The sequence below is a fragment of the Brienomyrus brachyistius genome, unplaced genomic scaffold (genome assembly GCF_023856365.1).
Source record: "Brienomyrus brachyistius isolate T26 unplaced genomic scaffold, BBRACH_0.4 scaffold69, whole genome shotgun sequence".
Classification (NCBI taxonomy): Eukaryota; Metazoa; Chordata; class Actinopteri; order Osteoglossiformes; family Mormyridae; genus Brienomyrus; species Brienomyrus brachyistius.
In genome coordinates, this window is record NW_026042344.1 from 737501 (window position 1) to 750930 (window position 13430).

At 44.3% G+C, this 13430-nt stretch overlaps 1 protein-coding gene across 3 annotated transcripts in view; it reads left to right on the forward strand.

The window, feature by feature from the left end:
- Window positions 1–13430, forward strand: part of LOC125725662 (collagen alpha-6(IV) chain-like) — an 85927-nt gene that overhangs the window by 47795 nt on the left and 24702 nt on the right. For all 3 annotated transcript variants that reach the window (XM_049002530.1, XM_049002529.1, XM_049002531.1), the window contains 20 exons: window positions 2540–2674; window positions 2819–2863; window positions 3029–3145; window positions 3837–3902; window positions 4517–4552; window positions 4851–4913; window positions 5185–5220; window positions 5607–5648; window positions 6189–6278; window positions 7309–7362; window positions 7473–7535; window positions 7924–7968; window positions 8061–8114; window positions 8275–8338; window positions 8643–8756; window positions 8890–9039; window positions 11336–11413; window positions 12061–12218; window positions 12770–12949; window positions 13226–13409. In XM_049002530.1, coding sequence (XP_048858487.1) covers window positions 2540–2674; window positions 2819–2863; window positions 3029–3145; window positions 3837–3902; window positions 4517–4552; window positions 4851–4913; window positions 5185–5220; window positions 5607–5648; window positions 6189–6278; window positions 7309–7362; window positions 7473–7535; window positions 7924–7968; window positions 8061–8114; window positions 8275–8338; window positions 8643–8756; window positions 8890–9039; window positions 11336–11413; window positions 12061–12218; window positions 12770–12949; window positions 13226–13409 — 1774 coding nt within the window. The remainder of the gene's footprint in view (window positions 1–2539; window positions 2675–2818; window positions 2864–3028; window positions 3146–3836; window positions 3903–4516; window positions 4553–4850; window positions 4914–5184; window positions 5221–5606; window positions 5649–6188; window positions 6279–7308; window positions 7363–7472; window positions 7536–7923; window positions 7969–8060; window positions 8115–8274; window positions 8339–8642; window positions 8757–8889; window positions 9040–11335; window positions 11414–12060; window positions 12219–12769; window positions 12950–13225; window positions 13410–13430) is intronic.

Sequence of the window (13430 nt, forward strand, 5' to 3'; positions counted from 1 at the left end):
TCTGACACCTCCAGACTATGGGGGTGGATACACAGCTCCACTCCCCGTGTTTGGAGTTTGCATGCCCTCCCATGTTGCACAGGTGCTTCACGTTCCTCCTGCAGTCCAAAGACATACAGTTTGGTTAATCAACTTCTCTGAATTGCCCCAAGCATGTGTGTGAGCCGTGCTGGAACCCACATGACTAAAATTTAAGGGATAGGTGCCCTTGAGAGTAAATCAGTGAGGCATTGGGTCAGGATTCTCTTTCGATAGGTCATGTGCTAAACACCGAAATTTCTCAGGATTGTAGCTGCTTTTCCAGGTGCTGTATTAAGGCTGAAGGTGCTTCAGAACACCGAAACTGAAGATGACTGTTTTATGTCCCTGAATTAGCTTGTGCCGTGTGCCCAGGCTGAATTGCTTCAGTTAAACAAAGACATTGAGTGTTGTTGATTTTTGTGTCACTTTTTATTGTAACGATTTCAATAAATATTGTATGCAACTATTATTACTTTATATTAATTGTATTACTTGATGTTAACTTAATACTGAAGCGGTCACAGCATCATATTTAGATAAGGGACTTGAGAATGAAATCCAGGACTCCACGATTTGTTGTTTCACTGTCGTCATGGTGATGTGCTCATGTGCAATATTCACGCTTTTCTCAGCATTGTTGTGCGTCTGTTGTACTTATTTGAAACTTTCTTTTGTTAGATAGTAAGAAGTTCCTATGGCTATAGATTATTTTGTGTAATTTAATATATATATATATAATATATATATATATTACTCGGAAATTTGACATTGCAATGTGATATTGTATAGCTCTAATTAGAGAATTTGAGAGAGAGTAATATACAGTTAGTACCATGCAGGGGATTGCAGTGGCATTGTTGATCAATGTTGATTAAATGAAGAACATGACTGTCCCAGATCCACATCGGAATGTTTCCAGCTTTTGCTGCATTAGAGTGACCAGATAATCCATGTCAGGCAGGACACTCTGAGCTGGGACAGGAATTGTAAATTACCATTTCAATTAAAAGGACGTGGATTTCACTTCAGTTCTGAGTTCTTGCTGTGTGCTAATTTGTCAGTCTCCTATAATCATGCATGTGTCACTAATGCTAATGTGAAACAGCTGGATGAGTCTTTCAGTCAAGGAAACAAACCAGTCAAAGCACAAGAAGAGCTGAACTGTTTAGCAAAGGAGCCTTTCAGTTTGAAAGTAGTTTGTAAAACCTGAAGTAGCTCAAAGTGCCCCCCCCCGAACATGGATTATCTGGTCGCCCTATGCTGCACAGTCTACACACTCAGCAGTAAAGCACCAGCTCTGGCTTAATCCAAACAGCCGAGCTTCATCACACGCTTTACTACAGGAAGATGTGAATGAATGCGGCCTGGTCATGTCCTGTTATGATGACCTTTTTTAAGCAAAGCCAGCCTCCTCCAGACCTCCGTGCCTGTGTTTATGCATTAGTGCCCTTTGGCAAGACAGTGTCTAAAACATTTCGATTTGACAAAGTAACGGAAAGTTATAAACGTTTGCCTTCATTGATGAATATATTTTGTGTTCCAGTAGCAAAAGGAAGAGATTAATTTGGAGCCATATTTGACAGAGCTTTCCTAACATGCACTCCTAGCCCTTCACAGTCCTTTCAGAACTATAGCAGCAAGTGGTGCAAATACCTGCTTATCATTAAAATGCGTGTCTGCTTAATAGGGGACAGATTACTACTGGGCAGTTTGTTTTAAGGAGAACAGACATATTTACCTTATTTACCAGAAGGTTAATGTACTGTATACATAGAGGGAGGCACTCCCTGAGGTTAATTGCGCAAGTAAAAGTGAGCTCAGTGACACGTGGTTTATTATAATAAAATTATGCAGCAATGTACTATGGGTACATTTGCCTATTGTGTGTTTTGTGCTCTTATCATTGATAACTAAAAGGATGATTTTATAAAAGTGCAGCATGTGTATATTGCAAATACACCATCCAGCCTCAAACTCATGAGCTCTGCAGTATAAGGGGACTCGTTGTGTTACCTACTGCTCTGCCATGCCCTACATTTCTTTTGATATTATTATTCGTAGTTGTGTTAGTTGTATGACGTTCTAGGAACATCAGGAAAACTGAACATTTCGAGTGTTTCCATACCTTAACCGTAACCTTCAATAAACGTGTCTAGAAGGGAAAACTGTTGGCAGGGTTGCCTGAGAATGTGGGGAGTATCATATGGCTTTTGAAAGAACAATACAAAATGCAGTAAAATTTTATATTACATAAGAAACATAAGAACATACATCACGGTACAATTACGTAATTAAATAATTAGATTAATTAGGTACAGGTTAAGTAATGAATTACCCTCTCACTTTGAACTTCAAATAAATTTGATTATTTGTTATTGTAACTGTAGTTCATTTGCAGCATGTTTTATCTCCAGTCCACAGGAAGGACCTTGCTGATTTTATTAAAATTCTCCAAACCTTCCTTCTTCGTATCTAAGTAGCAGTTGTACATAATGGCTTTCCCTCTTTATTGACACAGGGTCAACCAGGACCGCTGGGTCCGCAAGGCCTGGTCGGGCCGCAGGGGTTTGTGGGAAGTCAGGGGGCGCCGGGACCCAAAGGTGAAATGGGCCACATGGGCCTCAGGGGCCCATCTGGGCCTAAAGGAGACAAGGTGGGTCTTGTGGACACAGTCATTCTGTGTATGTGTGTGTTTGACAGTCATCATGAGTGTTATGTACAATATATTTATATTAGAGTTGAATAATATATGTGCTTTCTCGATTTCATGATGTGTGTTGTGTGTGTACATCTGCAGGGTCCAATAGGAGTGCCCGGCTTTCCAGGAACAGACGGCATTCCGGTGAGTTTGCCATGGAGACTGTTGGGACGTAAACAGTGCTGCGATAAACCTGATTACCCTTCGTATGAGGACGATATACACAAGGGGACCTGATGGCTGTTATATAAATCCCTGCTACCTCCGCCCTTCCCCTGCCTGTTAGTGGGCTCATGTGCTCCTTTGCAGGGTCACCCAGGGCAAGAGGGAGGACGGGGCCTTCCAGGGCTGGACGGCTGCAATGGCACCATCGGCGACCCAGGTCCTAGGTCACTGGATGGGTATCCAGGCCCACCGGGTAATCCTGTAAGTGCTTAGGGACTACTACACCTGACCAGGGATGCCTTGGGACAACACAGGGGCCTTCTTTACTCATCTCTAATACTGCTGACTATCATTCCTTCTTTGTATCTAAGTAGCAGTTCTATATAATGACCATACTACCTCCCTCTGTATTAACTCAGGGTCAACCTGGACCGCTTAGTCTGCAGGGCCTGGTCGGGCCACAGGGGATTGTGGGAAGCCAGGGGGCTGTAAAAGGCAGCTTAGCTTTTACCATTATTTGGATGACAGGGTATCTTGTATATTGTGACCAGCAGCAGTGTTTACCACCGCTCAACCATGCATTTCATTATGCCCCATGTTGGCCACTAACAGTCACTGGACTAAATATTAAATAAACGTTCATAATTTAGGAGATGCTTAAATGGCGAGTTCTGCAAACCAAATAACTAGCTTCAATATTCTTTCTCTGCTCACTAGCTATTAATTTAGTTTTTGAAACATGAGATTCTCTCCCAACCACCACAGAGTGCCTTGTTGAGTGGCCCCAGAATTGGCCTCTACTCAACTCCAATGATGAGGATGTATAATATTATGTGAGAAAGATACATACATAGAAAACACAATGGATGCCATTATGGGGAAATGTGCCGTCTGCTTCTGTCCTTCAGGATCCTTTTGTGCTGCATGTTCTTGTTCCATTTTTTTCTCACAGGGTCCAAAGGGTCCCAAAGGCCAAAAAGGAGAACCTGTCTATGTTGGACAGAGCCATGGCATCAGGGTAATGCTTTTTAGTAATTTTACATGTTGCCGAGGGACATTTGTGAGTTTTTTTTTGTTTTAGCTTCTGTGGAAGGAGATGTGGGTGGTCCTGTTGAGAAATATCCAGGAAGTGAAGGTTTACATCAGTGCGGCATCCATAAAATAGGCCCAACGGCAGTAAAACAGCAACACAACTGTACTGTTATACATGAAAAATGTCTTTTTTCTTTTTTCTCCTAAAGAGTTTTATAAACACTGCCAGTCTATTGTATTATGTATGGTATATTATATATTTGCATTCTTTGTATATTGAATATCCTGTTAGGTTAATGTTTCCCATATTATCTTAATATTCTCTGTAACCAGTTCACCATAGCAGATTCCTTTGACATGAAATGACCCTGTCAAATAGCCTGATTCTGACTCTGTTGGTTGTAGATGTTGTCCTGTAATTTATAGACACTGAGGCTATGTCCATCAATGGCCATAGGCCTTGTGAAAATGAGTCACACCTAGGACAGAGCCCTTAATTGTCCTGGGGAGGGCTGGGGGCAGTGTTCAGAGCAGCCCCCGCATGAGGCTCAGGTGTCCTGACCTCCAGTCTAATGTGAAGCTGTCATCTGCTCTTGACAGGGGGAGCCTGGTTTACCTGGACTGGATGGTCTGGCCGTAAGTGAGCTATGTGGTTTTCATCTGTTTAAACATTCAAAAACAAGAATGTACAGATGGTCTTAAGGATCCATTCTAGAAGACTTCTGATATCTCAAGTTATGCTAACATTTATGTTATGCTAATTATGGCAACTTTGTGCAATAAATATGTAAAATTATTTATTGCCCAATTGTATTTATTTACCTAAATTAATACCATAGTAACCCCAAGGCCCAGGGGACTACTAAGGGTTCAGCATCTTTTTCACGCTTATGGTGTGTTTCACAGCATCATAATCCTTGGGTCATTCTTCCAGGGTCCTCGTGGTACCATTGGACTTCCAGGCCTTATCGGACCCCAAGGCCCAGATGGATTTCCTGTATGTATTATGTATTGTCTCAGCTGATAGCTCCAATTTTTTTTTGTTTATTTTTATAGACTCTTTAGTTACTGTAGAAACGGTAACATTTTTAAAACCTGCCTTCGTAAAATCATAAATGATAAAAATACAGCAGTGTATTTCGCAGGAATACATGTCATATTGTTATTGTAGCTGAAGCTACTTGTTAGTCGTTTGTAAGCTTCCCTTTAGATACTTCTTACATTTGTGGTCTTTGCTTGAATCTGTCCCACCTTTCTGCCTTTCGCAGGGACAGCCCGGCCCTCCGGGGTCACCCGGCCTCACGGTAAGTGTTCAGGCAGTAAGGGGGTTGCAGGCTGGTGCTGGGGGTTGTACAGAAGGGGGTTCTTTTCAGTCTGGAATGTGTGATGACTTCTAGTGTGTTATCGCCTCCTATTGCCAATTATTGCAAGATGTTCTTCAGCAGCATCGTTATGAGCTGTTATCTTCAGCTACAAGCGTGGGTGCACTAATAGAGTATGCAATGTACTTACCCTGCATATTTTCTGTTGTTTGTTGCGGACTTTGTGATTCCAGCAGCCCCTTAGTATCATTTTAAGTTAATACTGTTCTGGCTTTTCATGTTTTAAATAATACATATAGGTTACTAATTACAACATAAAGGGCATGAAGCCATCACAGTAACCACAAGTATCCGTGATTGTTTTACAGGGAAGCCCCGGATCTGGATTCAAGGGGGAAAGAGGAGAAAAGGTAACAAGACTTAACTAAAGACTGATTCTCCATTCACATCCAAAAACAGTGACTTATACCCAGTGTCCTTGACGAATGCTCATCAAATCTGGAGACTAGTTAGTTTCCAGTGTGTTGAAAAAGCCCCAAACCTCTCTATAAATATATTTCCCAGGCAGCGTTTCATTTTGTGCTCGCATTTCTGCATTCTGGTGCCACCGTTTCCCTTTGACTCTCCAGTTCCAGTTGTAGGACTGCTTTGTTCTCATTAGTACAGCATTTAGAGACTAAAAGCCTTTGACCCTTTGCATTGAAGAACCCTATATATGGCTCGGTTTACATGACACCAGGAGCTTGTGCTTTTCTCTGTTTAGCTGCTGTAATTGCCTGTATCTGGGCATGCAGATGCTCATGTCATTAAATGGTTATACTACAAATTAATGTTTTATTTATGCTTGTAATGAGTTTGAGATTTTCATATGTTCCTACATCTTTTGTACAAGGTATGTTTAATTTCTTTGAGTCCTGTTCCATTTATAACAGAAAATTTCTGAATTCCAGGGGGATCCTGGTCTGCCTGGACCCCCAGGAATGCAGGGGGACACAACACTAGTAGCTGCACCTACAAGTACCATTTTCAAAGGACCCAAGGTAACCAAGGACTTGTCTCGGCTGTGAGAGAACTTGCACTCCTCAGTAATTTGTTAGATCGGGGGAAGTAGGAATGTGAACATCACTAAGGCAACCTTCAGCATCCAGCGTCCATTTTTAGCAGTGTATTGCCCAGTAGGTTTGGGATCTGTGCCCAAGTGTAGCAGGTTGTGGGTTTGAATCCCATGGCCAACAGTGTAATCATATCTACCCATATGTTGGGCACTTCAGGAAGGTATTTAATCCCGGGTCCTCTGTGTTCCATACTTTGGACAAAAGCATCTGTAAATAAATGTATAAGTAATGAAACAGATGCATTATGTAGCCATCCTGAGAATATTCTGCATTCTCCACTTCCTGCTGTTCCCCTAGCATCTGCTGGTTGACACGTTTTCTGTACAGCTGAGATTTACACTCCATAGTCAGATCACAGATCTGATTCTTTGTTTACTGTTAGCATAATCTGAGGAATTTCTAGACTTCACAAGCTTCAGCTTGCCCACAGCATGCGCGACACTGCACATTTACCTAAGCCCACCATGTCTGTCATGTAATTTCTATTACATCCGGATATTGACAGACATGGTGGGCTTAGGTGAATGTGCAGTGTCGCGCATGCTGTGGGCAAGCTGAAGCTTGTGAAGTCTAGAAATTCCTCAGATTCTGCTAACAGTAAACAAAGAATCAGAGACAGTGGTGTATGGCCCATTCCTCGGTTCTCTGGTCTCCACGCTCCATAGGCAAGCTATGCCTCACAAATCCCGCACAATGTGATTTTTCATTGGTTTTTAAGGTGAAGTGCAATGGAATGGAAATTGAACAAATTAGCTTTGTGATACATGTAGCCCCTGATCAAAAGCTGAGGCCGACTGTTGGTGTGGGGACAGATAGCACATCCATTATGAATTTAATAGTTGACTGAATAAGTATCTGAGCCCGAACTGAGTATGCAGTTGTGGATAATGGCTGGAGCATTGCGTTGCCCCTTTTGCCAGCTATCGTCACATTGCCTCTGTTTTCTATCCTGCAGGGTGACCAAGGCTTCAGGGGCTTTCCAGGCGTGCCTGGATCTCCAGGACTGCCGGTAACTTTCTCGTTGTGTCTTCTCCAGCCGGAAAGTATTTGGAAAGTATTTGCAGTGACCTAACAGACATCGTGTCAAACGTACCCTGTGATCTGGTGTGTGATGTTTAGGGACCTTTCGGATATCCTGGTGAGCCAGGCGAGAAGGGCATCCTTGGGTTGCCTGGAGGACGGGTGAGTCCCCTTTTCCAAACCCATGCGATGTACCTGCCAGCATGATACACAGATAGTACTGCAGAAATGCATGGAGACCCAGGCTTACAGTGGCAATCTCTGCTTCCTCATCCGATTGGTCCACGGCTGTGTTTATAGAGATTTTGTACCCTCATGCTTGTTCAGGTTCTCTCCAGCATAAATTCTTGCATTTTTGTATAGTAGCAAGTAAATATAGGTGTTTATACCAGCTACTGACAGCAGGGGTGCAGTAAAGGGTAGGGAAGTTCCAAGGGTCCCTGAGTGACAGGGGCCTTAAAAAATATTTGGAACATATTGGGGCCCCAATATGATGTACTTTCTTTGGGCCCTGGGATTTCAGTTGGTAATTTCTTCTGTCCCTCCCCAGGGTGATCCTGGCTTTTCTGGACAGCATGGACCTGCCGGCAGAAAGGTGGGCCAGTAATGCCTCCTTGGACATGAATCTTTCCCCCTCGCTGCCCACGTGTTTATGATTGGCTGAATGCATGCACTGTCCTTACACAGGGAATAGCAGGAACTCCAGGATTCCCTGGAGAGCCAGGATTTCCAGGAGTTAAAGTGAGTGATACCTGGGTATTTTTACGCACTCTGACCTTTTTGTAACCTTCCCACTGGTAAATCCACATGACTTGAAAGCACTCTTGGCTCCAATGAGATGTGTCTGATATGAAGTGAGCACTCTTGTACAGCTGGTGAGTGTGTATTGGTTTGATTTCAGGGGGACCAGGGAGATCCTGGCTTCCCCGGACCTCCTAGCTACCATGTTGGACCACCTATACAAGGTAAGTACGGCAACCAACCTGACTCATAATCTCCCCCCCATAAAAGCCTTATTTTAAGATGATCCACGTTACAAATTAAGTAGGCAATGTTTCTTGTTGGTTACCTCAGCATCTTGAACTAAATTTAAATTGAAACTTTTTTTTTTTGTGTTTTCTGAATTTTATTTCATTTGCACCATAGTGACCTTTAGCCATGACCAACACTAAAATATCCTTTCTGGATACTGTCTTGGCATCTTATCCTCATCTCAATGGCTATATGCTTACATGACCTGTTCCATTGTTACCCTGTCACTGGCTGAAGGTCCCCCTGGGGACCCGGGCATCGACGGTGCCCCTGGTCCACACGGTGATATGGGACCCATTGGCTTCCCAGGCCCATCGGGGCCACCAGGGGCCACCTCTTCTTTGTACCCAGGTAATGCTCCTTACTAGAACACATTAACATGACGACTGAAAACTGATCAATGCTGTTGATGATCCACCTGGTGATGATCCGTCTGTCTCTGCCCTTCTGCCTCCACACCTCAATGTCCAATGATTCATGTCAGGTCCCGAGGGGCAACAGGGCTTCCCAGGTCTGAAAGGGGTCAAAGGGGAGAAGGGAAGCTCAGGGCAGCCAGCCTATGGCCATGAGGGTTTGCCGGGAAGCATTGGACTGCCAGGCCTGGCTGGGCCTCCTGGTTCACCAGGTCCACCAGGTGCGTACTGTTATACATCTAGAGGTGAATTCCTCATTCATATAGTGGAACTGCTCGCCTGTTGGTGCATGTCAGAGTATTGAGCTTCGGAATATGTCCGACATGTGTGACCTGACGCGCTGGCTCTGTTGCCCTTAGCCACACTCCTGAAAGCACAGGGAACCTCCAAAGACCTTATGCCCAAAAATGGCTTCTCGTCTTTTGATATTGAACAGAGTATTAGGATCAAAGCGGTGAGCTCCCCCAAATGCACGGGAGACTCTGGACCGTAACCCGCAGAGTGTACTGTATATACAGCCCCTCTACATGTAATGGTCAATCCAAAGTGCCTTTCGATTAATCTGTTCAATGATATGCACTGTAGTTCTTCTTACAACTCCCACCAAGGTATTTGAGACCACTTCTGTGTGATTACAGTGGATAATTTGCAGTGTTTCACAACTGCCAAACACTGGTTTCGGTTCACATCCAAAGCCAGTGAAAATGTAAACACTACTGAACATTCACTGCATGGAGTGGTCTGATCATGTGAGGATAGGTGGGTATGAATCGGTGTTTTCCACTTGGACGGGAGGATGGCGGAGGGATCACGGTTCTTACCATAACACTTGTAGGGTAGACAGCATGGTACAAACAGCACGCTGCCAGCACATTATACAGCACAAATGTTGTAGGTGAAAGCAAAAGGTCCATAATCCAACAGCAGATACCGCTTGGACATTGGTTATTTAAAGCTACACTTTGAGAACACTTGGCGATCCATTACAGGAAAGCCTCTAAAGAAGTATTTAGCAAAAATGTTTGTATACAACTATCCATAAAGCAAGGGTCTTCAAGGGTCCTGAAGGGCTACCATCCAGTAGGTTTCTATCCTACCCGGCTTCTGATGAGCCACACCTGTTCCTGGTATTTGCCTGAGAACAGGTGTGGCTCAGATGGAGTTGGAGATCCCTGGCATAAAGGAATATATAATGTTTGCAGTATTCAGCATTCCAAAAATGTTAAACGACAAAGTAAAATAAAAAATCCCAAATAAAAGGCAGTTGTATGATAACCAAGTCGAAGCATGCACTGGTGACAGCATGTTGCCTCTCCCACCACATGACAAACCACCTCAGGAATGAGAACCTGAGTGCAGCCATGCAGCAGGCGATACCTCAGCACCACCAGACTCTGAATTGATCAATGTGAGTTTTTTTTTCTGGTGGCTGGAGTGCCAATCCTGCCACCAACCCCCAATAAATTTTTTTCCATGTAAATTGGAGGACCTCCATATTGGGCTGGATGTAGATTAATGTCATACCCAGGATGAAGCAATTGCAGGTTAAGGGTCTTGCTCAAGGGCCCAATGAATTAGAATCACTCTGGGCATTCATGGGAATCAAACCAGCAACTTTCCAGTTGCTTGCTCAGATCCCAAGCCTCAGAGCCACCACTCCGCCCAGCAAGTTAAAGTGAAGGGAGTATATTAATTCTGCAGCCTCATCATGTCTCTGGGCTGGTTCAGGACAGAGGACTTTGTTTGCGTTACAGGCTTAGCAGCAGGGGAAAAATTCTCTGTTGTGCTGCTTCTATAACTTGACTTTGAAATTGTACTCGCCTGTCATGGCTTCCCTGTCATCTAATACACATTCTCTCTCTTGTTCACTCATTGGCTTCTTCCCGCATTTAGAAACATGCACGAATGACTTTGAGCCATCATATTTAAATGATAACTCCTGTGTGATGGATGGGTTTACCCTCTGCGGCCCGTATTTTTTATTTCTTTACACAGTACATCATGACTGCAAACTAGCGGAGAAATTTGTGATCTTTGCTTGTGAATAGTGATGTATTTAAGGTTTTGCAGAAAGAGTAATTTGATTACGACGATTTGACCTTTGGTATTTTCAATCACAGAACCATGTTTAGCGTGCTAGAAATTCAGAAAATGCTGTCAGATGTCTACTTTTATAAGGTTAATTTCTTTATCATGCTAACGTATTTAGAAAAATAGTTACCAGTTACCCAAAAAGTTCATTTTAAAATGTTAGCATGCCTATTAAAGTTAACTATGAACTGCAGTCTTCTGTCACTAATTTTTTAATACACTTCACTGACCAACAACCAAAACTGATTTACTAGGTGAGAAAAAAAAGAAGTTAGATGTGGATGTCAGGCTACATGTAATTATTGACCAAATAAGAACCTATGATGTGGTGCTGACATGGGATTCGCTGTTTGGGTGTTTGTGTGCCGGCCCACCCCCTCAGCTGTCTGATTTGCTGTTTGGGTGTTTTTGTGCCCGCCTCCTTAGCCATACCGAGACCACGCCCGATTGGCGAGCCTGGACCAAGAGGGACACCAGGACTGTCAGGAAGCAAAGGAATTAAAGGTGAGTACAAGGACATGATTAATGTGTATTTTTACTGGAGAACTTTAAGTAACATGTTTACTGTAAATGATTAATAGCAAATTTTACTTACTGTCTGTCTCTTAAATAATTACACTTAATTACATCAGTTAATGAATTCTTGCTATCACCAATGTACCTTGTTGTCTGGCTACATAATTTATTGACATATCTGGCCTTGGGGCGGCATGGTGGTGCAGTGGTTAGCACTGTTGCCTCACACCTCTGGGACCCAGATTCGAGTCTCCGCCTGGGTCACGTGTGCGGAGTTTGCATGTTCTCCCCATGTCATCGTGGGGTTTCCTCCGGGTACTCCAGTTTCCCCCCACAGTCCAAAAACATGCTGAGGCTAATTGGCTAAATTGCCCGTAGGTGTGCATGTGAGAGTGAATGGTGTGTGTGTGCGCCCTGCGATGGGCTGGCCCCCCATCCTGGGTTGTTCCCTGCCTCGTGCCCATTGCTTCCGGAATAGGAAGTACCCAATAGGATAAGCGGTTTGGAAAATGGATGGATGGATATCTGGCCTCTTGCCTCTGTCTGAATGTTATGTTGACTATAGAAAGGTCTGCTGTACAAATAAACTTACATTTTTGTCCTTCCTATACCATTTTCACTCCTGAACTTTTCAGGAGAGCAAGGGGACTGCAATTGTTTTGGGGACGGGACTCTTGAACTCCAAGGACTTCCAGGAGAACAGGGTCCCTCTGGGGCACCTGGGTCATTTGGCCGGAAGGGGGATGCAGGGAACCCCGGCTCACAGGGGCTCCCCGGACATCCTGGTCCAAAGGTAAGATAAAAAAGCGATGCTGTGACAGATTAAATGCTGATAATGTTTGAATAATTTGAGTCATCCATCCATCCATCCATCCATCAATCAGTCTCCCAAACGCTTATCCTCGCAGGGTTACTGGGGATGCATTGTAGTGTAGAGCGCTGGGTATGCTTAGAGCCCTGGGTGGAGGTCAGTCCATCACAGGTGACACACAGTCAGACACTACAGGCAATGTCAGCCCCCACCTCATGGGAAGAACATGCAAATTCCACAAACACAGAGCAGGGGTGGATTCGAAGCTCCAACCCTGCAGGTGTGAAGCAGCTCACTGACCAGGGGCCATTCCAGGATTTTTTTTAAAGGTGGGGGGCATAAGAGGGGCCATAATTCATATACAGGGGTAAACCTTATCATTAGCCAATGGGTTGCTCTTAATCAGTGAATGACGGGAGGGGGCGCTCCAGGGGCCAATCAGCTTTCAGATGGGGTCTGTGCCCCTACTATATATATCCTTGTTTTTAACTAACCATAACGGCCCTGATTATAGTCTCTGTCTTTATTTCTAGGGTCCCCCTGGCCCAGCAGGTCACCCTGGCCTTAAGGGGGAGAAGGGAGATTCCTTTGTCCCCTTTGGTCAGGTTGAGAAAGGGGAATTGGGTTTTCCGGGACTGCGTGGAGCTCCAGGAGATGCTGGGAGACCTGGAAGAGATGGTTTTCCAGGGTCTCCTGGGCTTAGAGGACCACCTGTGAGTTTGTGACCTTTTCTTCTCAGCTTCTCTGCAGATGATTAGTATTAATGTAATTTTTCCTGTTGTCTTGTCAGCTTCTGCACGCGGTATCATGCATATGGCCATAAACTGCGTATTGGGAAAACATGATCACCCACAAACCAACAAGACAGTTTCCTATGTAGAAATTTGAACTTTCTTCCCCGATGAACCTACTTGATGTGGTTGGAAACACTTTCTGCTTGCTCCTGTGTATGACAAAGAAGATAATGTGTTTGTGTTCTGTCACTGCAGGGTGACAGCAGCTTTAGGATCGTTGGAGATAGAGGCTTTCCAGGCATTCCTGGAGCTAAGGGGAGGCCAGGCGCTGTGGGGCAGCCCGGCATTTGGTCCCCGGGTGTCATAGGACTCAGAGGACCGCCTGGTGAACCAGGATTCGATGGCCTTCCAGGACAGCCTGGGTTACCGGGGCCCAAAGGTAAGGTCTGCAAAAAGTCTA